Source organism: Tympanuchus pallidicinctus, unplaced genomic scaffold, assembly GCF_026119805.1.
Source record: "Tympanuchus pallidicinctus isolate F22 unplaced genomic scaffold, pur_lepc_1.0 scaffold21, whole genome shotgun sequence".
Lineage (NCBI taxonomy): Eukaryota > Metazoa > Chordata > Aves > Galliformes > Phasianidae > Tympanuchus > Tympanuchus pallidicinctus.
In genome coordinates, this window is record NW_026294733.1 from 13,026,244 (window position 1) to 13,048,337 (window position 22,094).

The 22,094-nt window shown below is 42.8% G+C and overlaps 1 protein-coding gene across 7 annotated transcripts; it reads left to right on the top strand.

The window, feature by feature from the left end:
- The first annotated feature begins 444 nt into the window (after positions 1-444).
- On the top strand, positions 445-21,805 carry LOC128081379 (maternal embryonic leucine zipper kinase-like). 7 transcript variants are annotated; one of them, XR_008207161.1, is made up of 8 exons: positions 445-1,730; positions 2,556-2,672; positions 3,766-6,639; positions 9,165-9,247; positions 10,374-10,500; positions 12,811-12,981; positions 20,527-20,604; positions 20,682-21,805. XR_008207161.1 is itself a non-coding variant. In XM_052684537.1 (5 exons), the coding sequence occupies exons 1-5, from the start codon at positions 7,266-7,268 to the stop codon at positions 18,804-18,806; spliced, it is 462 nt and encodes a 153-aa protein (XP_052540497.1). In that variant the 5' UTR covers positions 6,672-7,265; the 3' UTR covers positions 18,807-19,270. The 7 variants fall into 7 exon arrangements, 3 of the variants coding, with proteins under 3 accessions (XP_052540497.1, XP_052540499.1, XP_052540498.1); XR_008207162.1 differs by having other exon boundaries at positions 3,766-3,858; positions 9,165-9,256; XR_008207160.1 differs by having other exon boundaries at positions 3,766-3,858.
- Positions 21,806-22,094: the final 289 nt, after the last annotated feature.

Consider the following 22,094-nt stretch of genomic DNA (forward strand, 5'->3'; position numbering starts at 1 on the left):
ACGGGCCGAAAGCGAGCGAGGCAGCCGGCAGCTGCACAGAGCACAGCCCGGCCGACAGCTCGCGTTTGAACTTCTCTGTCGGAACTCTCACTTCCGGTCAGGGGAGAGGATGGACCAATCACCGCAGTGCCGAAACCGGAACGGCTGTTGTCGCGCAGTGCATGACGGGAGGAAGGTAGGAACGGGATGTGGTGGCACGCCATGTTGGGTGGGTTTCCGGCTCCACTGCAGCGCCGATGGGAGATGGAAGGCGGTGGTGAAAGATTGGCTGACAGATTCATCATTAACGAGCGTTATGCGGCAGTCTAGGCCTCCTTGGACTGCATAAATTCAGTTTCACCCCGATGAATTGTATACTGTCACATACGTCACAACCGTCGGAGCGCGGTTCCGGTATGCGGCGGAGGCCGGGTCGCCCTGGAAAGGAAGTTGCGGAGCTGGGAGTAGCGCTCCGTGTGTCTGCGCTGAGGCGGCGGGGCTCATCGGGAGGAGCGGCCCTTCCTCGGGCCGCCTGCAGAAAGGCCGGGCTGCGCTGTGCCGGAGTGGCGCGCGGGGTGGGATCGAAGCTGAGACGGCCCCGCTAAGGTACAGAGCGCTGCTGGGCCGCTTAGCCCTATGGGGAGAGGTTCCCGCTGCTTCCTAACGAGGTTCAACAAGGCCGAGTGCCGGGTCCTGCACGTTGGCCACGATAACCCCCATGCAGCGTTACAGGCTTGGGGGTTGACTGGTTGACTGTTAAGAGGAAATGGACCTGGGGGTGCTTGGCTGAACACGAGCCAGCAGCGTGCCCTGGGCCAGCGGCCTCCTGGCCTGCATTAGAAATAGTGTGGCCAGCAGGAGCAGGGAGGTGATCATCCCCCTGTAGTCAGCTGTGGTGAGGCCGCACCTCGAGTGTTGTGTTTGGTTTTAGGCCCCTCACTGCAAGAAAGACATTGAGGCCCTGGAGTGTGTCCAGAGAAGGGCAACGAAACTGGTGAGGGGTCTGGAGTACGAGTCTTGTGAACAGTGGCTGAAGGAGCTGGGATTGTTCAGTCTGGAGAAGAGGAGGCTCAGGGGAGACCTCACTGCACTGTACAACTTCCTGAAGCTCCTTGTGATGAGGAGGGGTTTGGCCTCTTCTCCCAGGCAACAAACAGGACTCGAGGAGATGGCCCCAAGTTGTACCAGAAGAGGTTTAGGTTAGACATAAGGAAGAACTTTTTCTCTCAGAAAGAGAAACAGAATTAGGATAGGCTAACGGCTGCCCAGAGTGGTGGCGGGGCCACTGTCCCTGGCAGTGTTCAAGAGGCGTCTGGATGAGGAGCTGCGAGATCTGGTTTAGTGCTTGTGGTAGCAGTGGTGATGGGAGGGCGGTTGGAACCAGATGATCTTGCAGGTGGTTTTCAACCTTGTGATTCTATGATTCTAAAGCTGTAGTCCAACTCTGCTGCTGCTCTGTGGCACGAAGCTCTGAGCAGTGTTCTGTACTGTTATCATAAGAGAAGTCCGAGCCATGCAGTGTGATTTGTTACTGCTAGGTGAGACAGGATGCGCTTTGGTGAGGAGATGGGCAGTGCTGGAGCTGCCCCTTCTGCTTCTAAAAGTGTGTCCTACGTAGGATGTAAACCCTGCTGGCTCTTCCTCACTGCAGGTGCTTGGAGGATCTCAAGGTCTTGTGGAACTCAGGATGTCTGTCATTGACTACCCGGAAATTCCCAAGTACTGTGAATTACATGAAACAATTGGAACGGGTAAGCGTGATCTTTGTACAAAACCAACGTGCCTCGCAGTCTGACTCACCACTCTCTTTATCTGAGAATAGACTAACTGCTCTTATAAGATCCCTACATCAGGTTTCTCGTATATAAACTTGAAACTGAATTTTGAAACCGGTTGGGAATTGATTATGCTGATCACCTCTTCCTCTAATTAAAACATTACACACAGTGTATGCTAGGTACTCTGCTTTCCCTATAACATTATATTAGAGAAGAATTCACACTCAACTTTAAGCATTTTTGTTTTGAATGTTAGGTGGTTTTGCAGAGGTGAGACTCGGGCAGCATCTTCTTACTGTTGAAAAAGTTGCAACAAAAATCATGGACAAAGTTGCTTTAGGGGCAAGCCAAAAGATCTTTAAATATGATAACACCTTCTGTTGGAGTTGTGGAGTTCTCAAGAGCACAGGGAGGTGGTATATAGAAATGCAGCATACTAGTGCCATTGCCTTTTGAAGGATGCTGTAGGGTTGGAAAAAGTTCAGCAGAACACCACAAATCTTGTTCCTCGTTGTTCAGAGGGCAATGCTCTCTGGCTGTAAAATGGAGGAAGTTCAACATTATTACAGCAACTTCAACAAAATGCTAATGAAAATACTGGATATTTTACATTTCAGCTTTCGCTGATCCGTGTTTTAGAATTCCTATGGGAGTAATGTCAGCCATTGCTGAGTTGATGCTGAATTGTGTGCTGTCACATACGTGGTTTGACATCTTATGTTATGCAGTAGTCAGATGTGGTACCTGGTATGCCAAATTAGTTAGCAATTTCATAGCTTGCTTTTATGGTCTCTTAAGGGTGACTTGCCTCGTGTTAAAACAGAAATTGATGCCATGAAGAACTTAAGTCATCAAGATGTTTGCCAATTGTATCATGTAATAGAGACATCAAAGAAAACATTCATGGTCTTGGAGGTAAGAAATAGTGTTTCCACCACGCTTAAGGCTATTGTTTTTATCTTTAGCAGTAGACAATAATATAAAAATGAAGCTGAAATGAAATGATTCTTAAATATTTCAATGGTGAGTGGGTTCAAGATTCATTGGTTTTAAAATTAAGAATAAAATGTTATATATTCTGTCTTTTTGTAAAAGGCACTAATCAGCATTCACAGTAAGTGAACTGGTTTTAATTCCTAACTTACACTTCAGTTTTTTAAGGTAGCATAAGCTGTAGATCATCTTGTACATGTATCACCTGTCTTATGCAAGGGCCTGTCATAGGAGCACTGGGCTGGCATGTCATTATCTCTTCGAAGGAACTGTATGTAGATTGAGGTTATGGATAAAACTAAATGAGTTTTGCAGGTGACGTACAGATCCTGTGGTTGCATATGCTTGAACTGAATTGTTTCTAGATCTTGAAACTGCTTTCTAGGAGCCTTTACTTAACATGCCAGATGGGTGCTGGTAAGAAAGAATTCAATGGGAAGGCTGCCTTCCTGATTCAAAGAGAATTACTTATCCTCAAATCGCTTTTCCTGGCCAAATTTAGAGCCTCTCGCAGGTAAGACCAACAGGCTGTTGTCCCAGTGGTATAATTTTGGTGTATTGGTATATCTTGCTCTGACCTGTTTAGAACAAAACCCAAGTGGAGTAATAGGATACTCTGAATAAGGAAGTATTATATCAGTTGTTCTTTGTAAAGTTTGTAAAGTTATTGCATGAAATTGTTCTAAATGATCATCGAGCCTCAAACACAACAGCTCTTGCATGACTTCTTTCTCAGTTTGGTGTTTGCGCAGACAGTTCATTTTAGTAGATGATCAGCTAAGGAAAATAATGCATCATGCCAAGGATACATAAGGTAAGTGAGCAGCTTGGGATCTTTACAGTGCTTATGGTCTTAGACAATATTTGCTTAGTGAGGTCACCTATTGAATGAAAGCCAAATGTATAATGAATGAAAGTATGCCCAGGAGAAGAAGCCTCTGAGGCTTCTGAAGTGTCATTACAGAAAGTATGAACTCTGTTAAAGCAAACTCTTCTGTTTTCTGTGCTATTCCAGGGAGGCCTTGATTACAACCTGAACACGTGCCGTGGAAGCCCAGCATGTGCAGCACCAGAGCTAATCCAGGGTAAAGCCTATATTGGCTCAGAGGTATGCAGACCAGAGTTTGTTTGTTTTACACCTCTCCCCTCTTTCCCTCCCCAGAGAGCGTTTAAAGGCAGTGGAGCTCAGATACGCTCACTTGGTTCCCCTCCTGACTTCTGCTGGGTTGCGTTGCTTAGTAGCTCTCAGAAGCTGTCAGTGGCCACAGACTGAAAAGTGCAATGGGCCGCAGTTCACACGGCTGGCTGGTTTGTCTCTGGCTGATCCTCATCTGTCTCCACCAATTGTTCCCTACTTTGGGGCTCTATGAAACAGCAACTTCGGAGATCTCCTTCTATTAGTCAGTTTTTGAAAGAGCAATTTGCTCTGTTAATTGTCCATCATTTGTCAAACTTTTGTGCGGTCTCAGGATCTTACATGTTTTGTTAGACTTGTCTTTAGCTTCCAAGTTGTGTGTGAAGACTTGCTTCCATTGTAATGCACAATGTACTAAAAATTGAGAGACGAAAACGTGAAGAGTTTTTCCAGCTTTGATTTCATGTCTAGAACTTTGGAACCCACTACTTGCAGTTGTTAATCTGTCCAAACTGGTCTGGTTTGAAATGCCCTCATACTTCTTGAATTGCTCTGCTGTTAAAGATGGAGCAATTCTTTCAGGTACCATTGCACCGCTGTTGATGGCTTCTAATTCTTGCTTTATTTGTTTTCCACAGACTGCTTCTCAAGCCTCCTTTTTCTTTACAGTCAAAGTGAGAATGGCATTGTGAGGTGTACGAACCTTGTTGTGCCTGTACACAAAGAGAACAGCAGCAGAGCCTCAGAGCTGACTGCTGACAGCTCTCGTTGTAGCCAGTAACATGTAACTGTGCCAAATCCTTTGTGATGGGTTTGATTTCGTTTTTGCCAGTGAAATCCTTGTAGGTATAAGGTACTGCAGAAGGGTGATGAGCTAAGATGAAGATATTGGTTTTAGTAGTGCTTTAAGTTGAGTGGAAGAACAATTGAATTAGGGTCATATGGTTCCAGAGAAAGCATAAGGTTTTTTTCGTGAGGGAAAGAGCCAGCTTTTCGTAGGCTGTGTGTGGCCTTTGGCAAGGGCAGGCAATACAATCTGTCAGTAAGGCATTTTAGGTGCTTCAGGTTTGTAAACTTGTCCTTTTATTTTTTTAGGCAGATTTTTGGAGCATGGGAGTACTGCGGTACGCTCTGTTGTGTGGGTTTCTTCCTTTGGATGATGACAATGTGATGGCACTCTACAGGAGGACAACAGGAGGTATCGATGGTGCTAGAATACACTGAGAAGGGAAATAGCTGAGCATGACAAGAGGCCTTGCTTTTCTGATGACAGAACATGCTGAGCTGTACTGTGTGTGGAAAGGCCTGTCTGCTGACTATTGTCCCCTTTTTTTTTTTTTTGCTGCTTTGTCTACCAGTATTTTGTGGATTTGGTTCTACACTTGGTTGGCCTATGTAGCCTGATTATATAATGTGATAGCATGGAGAGTTTAAGGAGAAGTATTTACTTCCCAATGGGCTAATTTTTGTATCTGGTTCTTCAACTGGCTGCTCCCTATTACTACCTGTAGTAAAGATACAAATACATCGTTTGATTTACCAGAAATTAATGTTATTGAATGCCAATTCTTCTCATGTCTAGGAAGAGCAAAGTTCTGCATCTACTATCAGAATTTCCTCTTCAGAATCAGGAGGAAATGTAGGGACCCCACTGATTGCCTTCGAATTCAGCAGTTCGTTCTGTTTCCTTTCAAGCGCATAACATCCTGAGAGTGTTAATCAAGAGACATGGCTTTTTAGTCTGGTGTGAACTATGTTGTGAATTGAGCCTTTGTCCCTTTGTAATTAGGACTTTGTCCATTTCTGCAGGACTGCAGAAAATCCTTTGTGCTAATCAACACTCCAATTTGCAGAACGTGGCAAATGGAAAATGATCCAACTGCTTCAGGTGTACATTTCCTTAAAATTGTGAATAGTTTTGGACTGAGAGTTTGTTAGCAGAATGGAGCTCTTGAAGCTGTCCAAGATTGTTTCTGCACCACTTAGTTCTATCTGTCTGATGCACACTGGAGCTCAGGGCTGCATTGCTTGAACTGGTGGAACTTGTTTAAGTGAACTGGGACGAGCAAGTTTCAGAACTGAGTCAGAATGCAGTAAAAAATGGATGATCTCACAAGTATTAAGATACTGGCTTGCTATTTCTGCACTGAATTTGTTTTAATTGTATGTGGCTGTGATCTGAGAAGTGCTTGAAATGCAGACACAGAGGCATTGTTGTGTAATTGACTTTCGCACGTTACAGATCCTGAAATATCCTGGAATCTAAAACTCAGAATTGGTTTAAGTCTACTGCTTGACTCTAATCAGGATCATAGCATCTGTGTTCAGTGTTCTTTTTCCTGTAATGCTCCACATCACTTCATTTGGGAAGTACTTAAGGAAATTGACTATGTGCCATAACTGTTGTTAGAACAAAGTATTTCTGGTGTGATCTTAGGCATTTTGTAGCTCTTGTGAGCAGTTTTCCTTCCAGCATTGCCCTCAGCCAATTACGTGTTAATTTTTACCATTAAATTTATTCAAGCTATTCTTAAAGCAGAGTTTGTAATCTCTGTTCCTGTGCTTTGAAAGAAAAGAGATGTCAATATCATCCAAATAATTTAATAGTTCCTTTTGAGCTAGTTGTTCAAGGTTCATTCTCAATCCTCTCTTATTTTAGTTAAGAAAATAACTTTTTTATTGCAGAGAGGAAAATACACTGTTCCAAAATGGCTTTCACCTAGCAGCACGCTGCTACTTGACCAACTGCTACAGGTAAAAGGGCTGCTTCTATTTAGATTGATGTACAAAATGCTGTTGCATAAGCTCAAAACATTGATGGAGTGCTTAGAAAATATGCGGTGTTTAAACAAGTTAAACTGTTCCACGCCTGATATCCTTGAAGAAAAGGTTAGCATTGCCTTGTGCTGAAAATTCTCAAATAATAACGTAGTACTAGTTAATGGTTATAGAAATAATTACAGTTTTAATAATTAAACAGTCTTCAAGCAGCTTGCATTTGGATGTTTTTAATTGTGCTGTATAATTAAAAGCGATTTGTAAACAAAAGATGTTTCATAAAGGAAGCTGAATGTACTAAGTATGCCCTTGGGCTGTATCTACGCAGTCTCAAATACAAAATCCTGCTGGAACATTTAGAGAACCTATGGTTACAGTAACTGTTCTTCACAGCTCAGGTGTTTGACCTTCCTTTTGGTGAAGTGAATAAATACCGCTGGTCTCTATCTGTGCTTCTAGGCACCTTGAAGTTCTTAGGAAAAGAATAACTGTCTCCAGTTCTTCTTGATGATATAAGTAACAGCTTGAATGTTGCTGCCCAAAGAAGCAGATTACAGTTAAACACCTGTTAAATCACCCTTGGCTCATGCAAGGTTATTCTGATGCTGTTCAGCGGCAAAGTAAATACCCAGTAAGTACGCACACTTGAAGAAGCCTAAGTATTTTCTGGAATCTTTTCTGGACCACTGGCATCCTCACAGAATAGGAGTGATAATACATTTCTTCAGAAGCTGCTGACTAGTGGTGACTCTCGGGGGTCCATTTTGGCGCCCTCAATACTTTTGTCAGTGACAGAGAGAATGGAACTAGAGAGCACCTTCAGAAAGTTTGCAGGCAGCCCCGTGCTGAGAGGTGCGGTGGATAAAACAGGAGGTAGGGATGTCTGTCCCTGATGGTAATCAAGGCTGGGTTGAATGAGGTCCCGGACAGTTTGATCTGGTGAGTTGCAACTTTGCAACTTGGAGCTTGATGGTCTTTAAGGTCCCTTCCATCTCAAGCCATTCTATGAGTCTCTGGAACTGTGCTTGTCCTCCTTATCTCTCAACTGTCTGACCTGTGTGAGAGGTTGGGGTAGCGGGGATGGGGTGGGGCTGGGAACTGGGTGTGTGAGGGAGATTCTTGCTGCAGATACTGAGAAGTTGCTGTGTATTTGCAGCCAATGGCTGCTGCTGGCCACTGGGTGCCACTGTTTCCCTTCAGCTGTGCTGATGGTACCACCGTGTGCTGTGCATGCCATGCAACTGAATAATTAAGGAGGGATAGAGGTGTAACTTCTGCTCTCGTGAAAATTTCATCTGCTGACAGGCTTTTGTACTTGAATTCAAAACCTGTTGCCACAGAGGGACCAGTTGCTGAAGTTTGGTGACTCTTTCTCAGGGGTCGGTGCTGGGTCCGGTCTTGTTCAACATCTTCATCAGTGACCTTGATGAGGGGATGGTGGCCACCCTCAGCAAGTTTGCTGATGATACAAAGTTGGGAGGATTGGCTGACAGCCTGAAGGCCGTGCTGCCATTCAGCGAGACCTGGACAGGCTGGAGAGCTGGGCAGAAAAAAAACGGATGAGGTTTAACAAAAGCAAGTGTAGAGTCTGGCATCTGGGGAGGAATAGTTGCATGCACCGGTACAGGTTGGGGGATGAGCTGCTGGAGGGGAGCCCTGCGGAAAGGGACCTGGGTGTCCTGGTGGATGACAGGTCGGCCATGAGCCAGCAGTGTGCCCTTGTGGCCAAAAAGGCCAATGGCTTACTGGGGTGCATTAAAAGAGCGTGTCCAGCAGGTCGAAGGAGGTGATCCTCCCCCTCTACTCTGCCCTGGTAAGACCTCATCTGGAGTACTGTGTCCAGTTCTGGGCTCCCCAGTACAAAAAAGACAGGGATCTCTTGGAAAGAGTCCAGCAGAGGGCCACGAAGATGGTGAAGGGCCTGGAGCATCTCTGCTATGAGGAAAGGCTGAGTGAACTGGGTCTGTTCAGCCTCGAGAAAAGAAGACTGAGAGGGGACCTGATCCAGCTCTATCAGTATCTGAGGTGTGGGGGGCAGAATTGCGAGGCCGGACTCTTTTCAGTGGTGAGTGGAGACAGGACAAGGGGAAACGGCCAGAAATTGCAGCATAGGAAGTTCCACATAAAATGTGCGAAGGAACTTCTGTACAGTGAGGTGACGGAGCACTGGAACAGGCTGCCCAGGGAGGTGGTGGAGTCTCCTTCTCTGGAGATGTTCAAGACCTGCCTGGATGCCGACCTGTGCGACCTGCTGTAGGGAACCTGCTTTGGCAGGGGGTTGGACTCGATGAGCTCTGGAGGTCCCTTCCAACCCCTACAATTCTGTGATTCTGTTTACTCCTTGCAGTATTTAGCCCTGATACTAACTGTTTAAAATAGAAAATCTGAAATGGTGGCTAACTATTGACTCGATTGCTGCATATCAGAAGACTATCGTGGTGATATTGGCTCTGTGAGATGACTTGGAAGCTGTTCCTTCAGTATAGGTCTTGTTCTTGCAGCTGGGGCACCTTGATGAAGACTGTGTTACAGAACTTCCTGTGTTTCACAACCAGAGCAGAGTATATCGGCATTAATATCGGAGGTAATAAATGTATGTAACTCATTGTATTTAAGCTCATTACTACAGTAAATAACCTTTCTGTGTTAACAGACTCTAATGCTTGCTTATTCTCAAACACAAAGTATTTTATACCTTTCAGAGCTAAGGTACCCCTGCTGAACTCCGTATAGTCTATCTGTGGCTAATAACTACATTTCTGAAGATCACATTTATTCTATTTTTCTCCTTTAATTTTGTTTTCTAAGCCTTTCTGTTATTTTCTACCATGTTAAAATCCTTATGAAATGAATCCATTCCAGTAACTTTTGAAAATAAATGAGAAAGCTAAACTGAGTGCTTCTAGAGATATTGTATAAATGTCACTAATGGCATTCCAAGCTGCAGAAGAGATTTAAAACACGATGTGTACTCTGGCTTTAACCTGAATCTGAAAATTGTTTCTTGAAATTGAATTGTCTTTCTATTAAATGGGAAGTGGTAGAATTTGGAAGGATTGTTAAGATTAATTAATATGTTTATTATTAATGTTAATATAACTTTAGTAGGAATAGATATAAAATGTAAGTTTTACCCAGGAGAGACGTTTCTACTTTTTTTCAGGTACAGAAAATAATGAGAACAATCTACCTACAAGGGGAAGAAGTTCTTCCATGTTAGTCTGTGATATTTTCACTGTCCTTTATTAAAGGACTTTTAATGCCTTATAATTGTACTACACTCTGAGTCTATCAAGCAATTCATCCATGGTTCTCATAGTCGTCAAAAAGCTGCTGAAAATCAAGTTGAATGTTGATGCTCCTTGGGGCTGGGCTGAAACATGACCCCCAAAAATGGGAGTCCAGATGAAATATTGTGCAAAATGCATTAACAGGAGCTTTGCCATTCACTTCAGTAGAGACATTCTGGCACCAGCTTTACTCTTCACTTTCAGCAATTGTACTGCTCTCAAGCAAAAACAAGAGCAGTCTGCTTCTTTATCTTAAACTTGTTGTGTGAGCAGCTAAGGTCTGAAACTAGCCTGATGTGATCAGACATGAAGGTTGCACATCAAGGGGAAAATATTCCAGACATGCAGAAACGTTTAGAACGCTAAGCTTTCTTTGTACTGACAACTTCTCTGAAGAGATCTAAATACTCTTGTTTTCAGGTGGAATTATGACCGGATGTCACAACCTATCTCTTGATTCAATCCAGGAAGGTTCGTGGCAAGCGCATCCACTTAAGAATTCCATCACAAACGACGTGCCAGTAAAACACAGCCAGCAAGCCAGAGGGTAGGTGTTAGAGTTCAGCACAACATTCTGGTAAAAATGCTTCTGTGTGCTAAAGCTCTGCCTGGTAAACAGCCTGGTGGCCTCAACATCTGTAAGAGAGATGTGTGCAGCCAGTCTTGGTCATCAAATCTCGTTCTATGTTAAGGCCACTCACTTTGTGTATGAAGGCAGAGGATGTAATCTCTCCAGATTTCAGGGAGGCCTTTGATCCTGTCCTTCGTGGCATCCTTCCAGACAAGTCATCCAAATGTGAGATGGACAGGTACAGGCAGTCACATATGACATCTGACAGTGCAGACAGTGCACTGCAAGTGGTTTAACCATATGTCAGGGCAGGTTACTCGTCTATTAATGACGGAAGTTCTCACAAGGAGCGTGCCTTTAGATGCATTCAGATAATGAGACAATTGCTGTGTTCCTAAAACTAGCACGTGGTTCCATTTCTCATGGAGATGTAGTAGAAAATTTCTTCAACGTTCGTTATGTTTTTTTGCTTTTTTTCTGGGCTGCTATTTTGAGTGAAAGAGAAGGGTATGCTTTTACTTAACTGTGCTCTTATTGCATCTTGCTTCTAAATGAAATGTAACCTGTACTTTCACATATCTACTCAGTGTGGCATTGAAAATACTTAGGCTAGCAATGTTAACACTTGCATTTACGTGATGGACCAGAAATGTGTCCATGCTATAGCAGCTCCTCTGAGTTACAAAGATGTTTGTCCTCATCCTTAGTGCTGATACTGCACGTGTTCACTCTGCCCTTTAAAGTACTAAGCATTTTTTACAATTGAAGATTCTTCTGTTCCAAGTGCTGGGGAATATTGTTCAGAAATGCTCGATCTCTGCAGGCTAATGTGTTACTAAGAGTTACTGAACATACCACTTTCCTTTGTTAAGTGTTCAACAAAGTGCATTACAAAGGCTGGTTGTTCACACAGGTTTTATTTTTGTCTTAAGACTGCATGTGGTAACTTCTGATGTTGGTCTTACGGTAAGTTTAAAAAGTAAAAGTAGGTATTTCTTACATGAGAAGTGCAGAAGTGTGATTTCAGCTCGTTTTTGTTAGATATTCCTGAGAGTTAAAAATTTAAAATACTTTTGTTGTTCTATTGGAAGTTCTTACATTCAGGATAGGTTAAAGCAGTACTTAGAGATATAACAATAAACGGTGGAAGTATCTCTTGGAAGTGTTGAGAAAACATCGCTGTCTGGGGCCAACTGCTGCTATGGAAAGCTGAATCTTCGAGCTTTATTGAGTTGTCTCCACAAATTCAAAGCTGCTCTACAGAGCTCTTTTCCAACATGTGGACAATAGAACTTTTTAGGCCGTTACTCAACATGTAGTATTAACCGTGGTGATGCAATTCGCACCTTTCACATAAAGGAAAATGTGCTTGATGTGGAATGCAACCTTTTGACATAGTAAATTCCTCAGTGTTTGTCCTGAGACCAGTAGCAGAACAAGAAACCAGTTCTGGTCCTCATCCCTTCCAAACCTGCTGTACTGCACTGCGCCAGCCCCTCAAAGACTTTTGAATTACAGAGCTCTGGGGGGATCAGTCTCAGTTTTCTGTTGTGGTCTTGTTGTTCTAGTAAAAACCTATTTTATCACTCTGAAGATGCAGACTAGAGATAGATAGGAGGCTGGCTTTAAAAAAAAAAAATAAAAAATTGCTAATCGTGAGAAATCCTGACTGAAGAAAAGTAAATCCTCTACTGCAGAAACATACCTGCTTTGGTTTGGATACTTTCTTTCAGAGAGCCAGTGCACAACAGTCATTGCAGTTAAGAAGCCCAAAACACCAACAAATACATATGAATTGACAGCAACGGAGATTCTTCCTGAGAGGAGGGAAGTGTACAGTTATCTATATATGTTTTTGGTTCAGAGCAGTGCTACCTTAATCAGTGAACAGCCTAGGAGATATTGTTCGCAACAGCAAGCTGTATTTCCTTTCTCTTGGTTAAAATTTTCCTAAAACCTCTTGCTGTATTCCCTGGGAAGCACTGAAAGCAGAAAAAAAAAAAAAAAAAATAAAATAAATTAAAACTAGAAGTCACTCATCTTCAGAATGCATTCCTGTTTTCCATAACATAAATCCCATCTTGTTCCATTTTCCCCGAGTGCTGCAGTTTTAAAATGCATCTCTGAGCTTAAAGCTCAATTCACATGTAAGCAGAAACTCTCATAATACACAACACTTCCTTTTGTTTTCTTCATTCTGATCTGATCATATTCTAACAGTGCATATGAAATAACTACAGTCTGATTGCTGAGGAAAAGTAACTAATTAATTTGGTTTTGTAACAGGTGTCATTCTGTGGATTTAGATCTCAACCTAGCTCATGTGGAGAGCAGCCAAAAGAAGAGAAAGGCCAAACGACTTGGAAGTCATCAAAGAGGCCTGGATAAAGTGATTACGGTGCTTACAGCAGGCAAAAAAGGAAGTGATTCAGCAGACATGGGCCAAGAAAACTTAAGGTATGTTTGCTAGAGAAATATTTTATGGGAGTGATAGCTCTTGAAAACATTTAATACTATTAGGAATGGCCTTGTGAAAAATTCTGTGATCTGAGTTGCCTGCGCTCTGTAGAAAATTGCACTTGCTCGTCCTGTTTTTCTATTGATATAATGGCCCTGTTATTGCCCAGGGATTTAGTGCTGGCTTCAGCTCAGGTGAGTCACCAGCACGTCATGGGAGAGGGCTGACCATTGCTTTTTGCATGCCATCTCTCCAAACTGGAGGAGGATGCAAGATGGGTTTAAAGGAGTCCTAGCTGAAAATATTGAATGATGTTATTTCTGTAGAGGTACCGCTAGCTTTCCCTCTGGTTTGAGGGAGCTTTGATAATATTCCTTGCTGGCTGTTTTCCTTGTGATACACTTGGAAAGGAGTTCTCTAGCATCTTTTCTGGAATTCAATAGAATCCAGATTCAAGATTTAAAGATTAATAAATTCAGCTGGTGAAGGAATTTCTGATGCGGTCAGTGTGACTTTTGATTTTCAAAGTTTTGATGTCTCTGCAGCCAAGCCATATTTTTTTTTTTATTACTGAGTCTTTAAATAGCCTTAAAAATAATAATTACTTAGTGCACTGCATAGAACACTTTTGCATGAAACTTACACCAGGCAAAGTCGATATATAGCATCAGTTTTAGATTTTTCGAATCTGCATACATTGACTTTTTCATGAAGTGAACAGAATCATATAAATCACTTGAGAGGAATTTATATTTGAATCAGTAGATGACATGTTCAAAAAAAATTGTGATTCATGTGAAAACAAGGCTGTTATGAAGGCATAAACAGTTCCATAAAAGAAATTGACGCATCTCTCCAGCTAGCTGTCTTCTGGAGCTGTAGCTTTTAGGGACATCTCCAGTACAGTCACAGGAACAAGGAGTCTGGAAGGGAGACCTCTGGAGATCATCTAGTCCAGCCTATGCTAAAACAAGTTCTCTACATTAAATAGTGCTGGAAAACATCCAGGGGAATTTTGAATATCTCCAGAGAAGGAGACTTCACAGTCTTTTTGGGTAGCTTGCTCCAGGGCTCTGACACCCTCAAGGTAAAGAAGTTATTTCTCGTGCTTGTGTGGAACTTCCTGTGTTCCAGTTTGTACTCATTGCCTCTTGTCCTGATGTTGATCACCTCTGAAAATCATCCGACACCTTGACACACTTGACACCTATGATTCAGATATTTGCAAACGTTGATCCCCTCTCAACCTTCTCTTTCCCAGGCTGAACAGCCCCAGGTCTCTCAGCCTTTCCTCATAAGGGAGGCACAGCTAGACTGTGCCATTGATCACAGCCCTGGCTTATCAGCCAGTTCTCAATCCACCTCACTCTCTAGTATTTATCCCACACTTTCTAAGCTTACCTATGAGGATGTTATGGGAGACAATGTCAATTCAGTGTCTTGCTGAATTCAAAGTACACAGCAGCCGCTGCTCTTTCCTCATCTACCCAGCTGGTCATGACATCATAAAATCCTTAGAGTTGGAAATGGACCTCTGAATGCCATCTAGTCCAAGTCCCGTGCAATGAACGGCGACATGCACAGCTAGATCAGGTTGGCCACGGCCTGATCCAACCTCTCCTTGAGAGTCTTCAGGGATGGGACATCCACCGCATTATGAGACAGCCTGTTCCAGTGCCTCACCACAGAAGAGTTCTTCCTTATGTAAATCTACCCTCTTTGAGCTTGAAACCATTTCCCCTTATTCTGTCAGACCCAGCTGAAGATTCCGTCCCCTTTTTTGTCCACTGAACAGTCCACCCATCAAATCCATACCTTTCCAATTTGGAGAGAAGTATGTTGTGGGATACCATATCAGAGGCCTTACTGAAATTGAGATAGGTGATATCAGTGGCTCTTCCCTTGTCCATTGACTTGTCCACTATGTGACGCCATCGTGGAAGGTCAAGCAGGATTTGCCGTTGGTGAAGTCATCTGATTCTCCTGTATCACCTCTTTGCCTTCTATCTGCCTTAGAATGGAATCACAGAATGTCAGGGGTTGGAAAGGACCTCTAAAGATTCATCTATTCCAGCCCCCCCTGCCGGAGCAGGAAGCTCCGGTCACTCAGGAACACTTCCAGGTGGATTTTGAATGTCTCCAGAGAAGAAGACCCAACAACCTCTCTGAGCAGCCCATTCCAGTGTTCTGTTACGCTCACCTAAATAATTTTTTTCTCATATTTATGTGGAACCTCCTGTGTTCCAGCCTGCGCCCACTGCCCTTTGTCCTATCACTGGGTGTCACTGAGAAGAGCCTGGCTCCATTCTCCCTGACACTCACCCTTTACGTACTTATAAACATTAATGAAGTCACCCCTCAGTCTTCTTCAAGCTAAAGAGACCCAGCTCCCTCATTCTTTCCTTGTAAGGGAGATGTTGCGCTCCTTCCACCATCTTTGTGTCTCTGTCCTGCACTCTCTCAAGCAGTTCCCTGTCCTTCTTGATCGAAGGGGCCCAGAGCTGGACGTAATATTCCAGATGCGGTCTCACCAGGGCAGAGTGGTGAGAGAGGAGAGCCTCTCTCGCCTACTGACCACAGCCCTTCTATTACACCCCAGGATGCCTTTTGCCTTCTTGTCCACAAGGGCACAGTGCTGGCCCATGGTCATCCTGCTGTCCATCAGGACTCCAGGTCCCTTTCCCCTGCTCTCCTCTCCAACAGGTCTGTCCCAGCCTACACTGCTACCTGGGGTTGTTGTTGTCCAGATGCAGGACTCTACACTCGCCCATGTTACATCGCATTGAATTCCTCCCTGCCCAACTCTCCAGCCTGTCTAGATCAAGCTTCCAGGAGGATCTGTTGCATGATTTTTCCCGACGCAGAGGTGAGACTGACAGGTCGGTAGTTCTCCGGGTCATCCTTTTTACCCTCTTTAAAGATGGGCATGATGTTACCTTTTTTCCAGTCTCCAGGGACTTTACCTGATTGCCACAACTTATATCATCGAGAGTGGCTTGAAGATTATATCAGCCAATGCCATTAGGAGTGGGATGCATCTCATTAGACTTGTGGATGTGTGAAATAAACAGGGTGGATAAATAAATGTGGATGTATAAAATAAAATGGTACCAGATCAGTCAAACATGATTTCCCATCGGTGAGCCCATGTTGACCAGTTCTGATAACCCCTTTTTCTTCCACTGCTTGGAGATGACATCTAGAATAAACTGCTCCATCATCTTCCCAGTGACAGAAGTGAGGCTTCCTGGCCCATGGTTTCTTGGCTCTTCTTCTTGCCCTTTTTGAAGAGTGAACTGACATGACTATCCTCCAGTCCTCAGGCACCTATCCTGTTCTCTCTGGCCTTTTAAAAATGAGAGAGAGTTGTTCAGCAGTCACTTCTTCTAGCTCCCTTGCTGCTTGTGGGTGCATGCCATCAAAGGCCATGGATATGTGTGCATTGAGTTTGCCTAGCCTATCTCTAATCCGGTCCTTCTTGACCATCAGGAAGTCTTCCTTTCTCCCGACTCATTCTCTTACCTTCAGAGTCTGGGTTTCTGCAGGGCAGTCTTATCAGTCAAGACTAAAGCAAAAGCAGCATTCAGTAACTCCACGTTCTCACTGTCCTTTGTTGCCAGGACCCGCTGCATTTGGTAGTGGGACCTCACTTTCCCTCATCTTCCTTTTGCTATTGATTTACTTACAGATGCCTTTCTTGTTGTCCTTGACCTCCCTCACCAGATATAATTCCAGAAGTGTCCTAGCCTTCCTTCTTGTAGCCCCACACGTCCTGACAACATTTCTATATTTCTACAAAGCGGACAGACCCTTTTTCACGTTTCACAGACTTTCCTTTTTTCCATTTGAGATTTCTCTTGAGCTCCTCGCTCATCGTTGTAGGTTTCCTGCCACCTGCGCTTGATTCCTTACCCATAAGGATTCCCCAACTGTGAGCTTGGAAGAAGTGGTGCTTGAATGTCTACCAGCTCTATTGGACTCTCTTACATTATTTATTGGGCATTAGCTCCTTCTGTTGTTACAAAATCATCCACGGGCAGTAAGAGACACCTGTATCCACCAAAAGATAAACTTCTTTATCCCGTTCCCCCAGCTGTAATTTAAGCAATGGATCTGCTAGGGTAGACTTTCCAAGTTCCCATCCTTCATCTATGCAACCAGAAATTGTTCCCTCTTTCTCAGTAATTTACACATTACTTTCATTCCAATGGGGCGGTGCCCTATCTGGGCTCTTCCAGCCCCCATGTCTCTCTGAGTGGATCCCTGGGTCCTACGGCCCCACTCCAGTGCCGTGACACTAACAGCTGCTGTTATTCCCAATTTACCTCCTCCTCTCCAGAGGCTCCCAGTACCAACACTGGGATTCTCTCTGCAGAGCCTAGTCTCGCTTCCAGTGCCATGTCCTCTCCACCTCCCCCTTTGCAAGTTATGCTGTTTACAGCAGCAGTCTCCGTCTGCAGCTCACTCTCCCACACCAGGTTCTGCTCGCAGGGGAACATTGTGGGGGGTTGGTCTCACACCAGCACAGGCAAACTCACTTTCTCTTTAACCCTTTTTCCTTTGTCGTACCCTCAGTTATACTTCCACATACCCTCCATTCTACTTCTGTATACCAGTAACAATTACCTTTCTTATACCATCAGAACAGTTTGTCCCATTCCTTTCAAAATCCACAAATCAAACCGTACAATTCTTCAACTTCCACAGACACCCAGCACTTGGTCTCTCATGATTAGGGTACTCAATTAGAAAACTGGTCCCATTTTTCCATTTATGTTCCTAGTTTCTTATTTAATATTCCCCCTGGCCCTCCTGCAACATCCTTCCAATGTGACAACATACACCTGAGAGGTGTTTTGTTTATTTGTTTGTTTGTTTGTTGTTGTTGTTTTGTTGGTATTTCTTTCCCTTGCGACCCTCCCATAGCGCTATTTTGTTGTTTTATTAGTTTATTAACGTTTCCACTAATTACTCCTTTTACCCTGAAGTTTCCCCAAAACAATCCCCAAAACTTGTTCCACCACTGCTGTCCACACTCTAGACACGAGTAACACCAATCCCCTTAATATATCTATTTACAAGCTAAACAGAGTATAACATAATCTGGACAAAATAATATGTGAAATATACACCTTTCTTCCGGTCTATCACTGTAATTTATGATATATAAGTTCCCATATTCATCCCACTCCAAAAAGCTCATTTGCATTTACACTAAAAACCATTCAGATTACCTTTTTCCCGATTTATCAAAAATAAGAATTTTACTTCTTTATTGGTGAACAAGAGGGATGGGAATGTAACAAAGGACCCTTGACTTAAGGCACTTGATTAAGAATTGATTTTTTTAATGACAGATTTAATTTTGTTTTAAAAACCAAAACAAAACATTAGGCAATCAAAGAAAAGCTATATAAATACTGGTTAATAAGCTTTAATATCACACCAAAATACTTTTTCACATCAGTTAATATAGTTAATAAGGTATTTATGGATTTTGCTTATATACATACAACATATGGCTTTATTTCACAAAAACAACAACAAACACCAAAGCATTGCTAACAGCAACAATTAGTCACTTTAAACAGATGCTGACAGTGAGCATGAGATTATTTGCCTCCTTTATACTCGTCCATTAAGATCTCATTTTAATCATTTGTTTAGAAGCCATTTTTTGTCCTGCTTATTTGATACTTAAGGATTTTGAATCAGATTCTGTGAATTCTTTTGCCTGTGAAATATCCTGAAGCTAATTCTGCACCTTTTTTATCTCGGCAGCACTGAAAGGTTTCTGTCCAATGCACAGTTCAAGTTGCAGTGATGCTGAATTCACAGGTGAGAAACAGGAGGAGCTTGCTTGATTTTGGTATTCAGCCTTTTGTTCACTCCTAACTGAACAGGCCCTATGGATGAGAACTTTGACTGAGAAAGAGAAATTTCAGAACAAAAATCTACAGAGAGCTGCAGTCTCCAGAAAGGTTTCCAAGTATTTCTCAACTGCAAGATGGATTGCTGCTCACAGGAAGCAGTGTGATCCATCTTGCTGAAGGATGCAAAAAAAAATCTTGCCCCTTTTGATTTTTGATGCCTTTCATCGTTCTTTATATCGGAAAATGTCTTATCTGGTTCAGCTGGGATAGAACTGTTGTTTTCAGAGTTTCTGGTATGATGCCATCCTTTTGATTCAAGGAGAAAAACAATGATGGTAACACAAGGATGTTTATAGTGGCTGATAAGCAGTGTTCTACAGAGCCAAGGCCATTCTCAGAGAAGGGCCCAAGGTGCTGTGAGCTTGGAAGAAGTGGTGCTTGAATGTCTACCAGCTCTATTGGACTCCCTTACATTCCAGTGCTCTAGCTCATGGGATATTAGGCCCTTGAAGTGGTCAAAGTTGGATGTCCTGAAGTCTAGGACTGCTGTCCTAATTATTGCTGTGTTTCTGTGATGCAAGATCCTGTTTTCAGCTGTCTCATGATTGATGCATGCAAGCGTGTCTATAATAAGAGGATTACTTTGTGTTTTGCAGTTTGGTTAAATGCAGTTCAGCTTCTGTATTCTGATCTGGAAGCTTATCCAATTGTCGTTTTGCTGCATACAAGATGGCGCTGTTACAAGTTCAAGACACTTGGGACTACAAACCTACCCAGCTAATTTGACAAGCGTCCAGACTGCACCAATAATTCACGATGTTGAGTAATTGGAAACAAACCTAAGTGAGATTTTTTATCTCTAAAAGCTTTTATCATTCTGCATCAGTTTCCCTTGCCCATAGCATTATGGAAGATCACTGATGCACTATGGGCACTAGATTACAACAGTGGAAGATGAAACTTTATGTAATTTTTGCTGCAGATGTTACAGAAAGTAGTCCTGCGTGTTCTAGGTTGAACAGGAAATTGAAGAATTTCTTTTTCTTTTTTTCCTCTGTCTGCTTTTTACATCCACAACCTACGTTCATTTCCCAAACTGTTTTACCTTCCTGCCTTCTCTGATCTGTCTTTGTACAGTTGCAGTATTAGTGTATTTGTGACAAGACGATTGGTGTACTGTGTCTCTTTTTACATTTTACTCTTTTTATGTCTGAAAGTTGCAGAAGTTACTTAGTGGACATGCCTTTTGTATGTAGTATTAGATGTGATACAAACAAACAAAACTGCAACCATTAACTTAAGGTTGGAAAGTACCTTGTTGTTTTGTTGTTTTGTTTTTTTTTTTTTTGCACTATGATACTTCAGGGCTAGAATATCCCTAGAAAAGCTTCATGGAACCTTGTGTGTTCCTTGACATCTGAAGCACTGAAGCGACACAGCACACGCAATTCCCCAGCTGTGTGGTAGGGGCAGTGTCATAGGATACTCGAAGCATGGGTTCATACCTGTCTTCTGCCATCCTGTCAAGTGAGCACTTCTGGCTACATACCTGTCTCTGTGCTTCCCTGGCCCATCTCTGCTGCTTTGGATTCTATGCTGATTTTAGAACTTGCAGTGCTTTGATATTAGTTGTGGAGAAGTTGTTGGTTAGCGTTCCTGCTGTTGTTCCAGAGTCTTATGATGATCATACCGGGGAGCTGAAGCATTTGTCTGCATGGTTGGATGTTCTGCAGCTTTCAGCGTGAAAAGGTTCGTAACATCTTCAGTTTTAGGCAAAAGATATTTTCTACAATTCTAATTTTTTTGAATGAGCTGACTGCTTTTAGGCACACTATGATGTTACCATGACTCAACTACTGAATCCAGACCAAGTGCTGAATGAAATAATCTCTGTCCTTTTCAAAGATAGGGTAAGTGGAAAACAGAAAGGCTTCACCTTATATGTGCCTAAATGGTCAGTTCCATAGCCCTTGAAACAAACAAATATTTTAATTTGCTTTCTCTGCCCCACTCTGTAAAATACAAAAATTTTAGAAAAAGCATAGGGAACATAAATGGATATATGCAAGAAAAATTGTCCACACGATGCAAAACAGTGTTAAATGAGTTAAATGAGCTCACGTAGAGCTCTCTGACGAATATGAAGCAGTAATGATGATGTAGCACTTAGAGGCCGATGTGAGTGTTGTCTGCTCCTGTAAAAATGTAAGTACAAAAGGTGAGCTGTACAGCTGGGAGAGAGACTGTGTGTAACTGTAACGCTCATTCTTGGTAGTTAAAACACACAAATATTTGGCCAAGAGATCACAGAATTACAGAATCCTCAGAGTTGGAAGGGACCTCTGAAGGTGACACTGTTGGATTTGGGCTTTCGCAGCTCTCAGCTGACTTCATCCTGGGCTGTTTTCTCAGTAATATAAATGCCAGTGGAGTACTTCAATGAAGTGCTTTTATTCATTTGAAATTGCCCAGTGCTAGCTTTGAAACATGATTAAATGATTATTCTGCTTCTCCTTTGCTTTGTACAGCTACACCCTGAAATGCCAAACAAAGCCAGATTTTGGCAAAGAATCTATGAAATTTGAGCTAGAAGCGTGTCAGCTCAGTAAGAATGAAGCAGTTGGTATCAGAAGACAGAGGCTCAGAGGGGATGCATGGGTCTGCAAGAGACTGGTGGAAGACGTTTTATCCAGCTGCCAAGTGTGACTGCTGCTCAGAAAGCCACAATGCTGTGCTGAGACTCTGATCATTATTTTAGAAAAATCACTTTGGAAATGTAATTTGTGATCTCCTTCACAGCTGTATTTCAGAAATCTTGTCAGCTCTTACAGTTTTAACCACCCCCTTTGTGTATATGCCCACTACATGTTTCCTTTTCTTACAAAAACTGTCGACTTTTCCTATACGTTCTGCAGATGTAGCTCGACTGAAATAAAATTCCTTAAACTACCCCATTTTTCATATCTGCTATAAAAAGAAAGTTATTGGTGTTGATATGCTGAGGCTCATTTATGGTACGATTCCAGTTATCAAGTAGATGTGGTACAGAAATGCATTTGCATAATTCTCTTCTTGTCTCTGTTTAAGTAGGATTTATTGAGATCATTAACTAAGTCACAGCTGCGGATCACAGAGTTGAAATATGTTCTCAGTGCCATACCAAATAGAGCCATCTTCAATAAATGGGAAGTTGAGAGGACCAGGACTTAACTGTGATCCTACGTAAAACATTGCTACAG

What these genes read in the sequence shown, in the direction of transcription:
- LOC128081379 (XM_052684537.1), top strand. Translation starts at nt 7,266, where the DNA reads ATGCTGTTCAGCGGCAAAGTAAATACCCA. An exon ending in AGCGGCAAAGTAAATACCCA is followed by an intron (nt 7,295 to 9,164) that starts GTAAGTACGCAC and finishes TTGTTCTTGCAG; the next exon opens with CTGGGGCACCTTGATGAAGA. An exon ending in ATGGGCCAAGAAAACTTAAG is followed by an intron (nt 12,982 to 18,763) that starts GTATGTTTGCTA and finishes TTATCTCGGCAG; the next exon opens with CACTGAAAGGTTTCTGTCCA.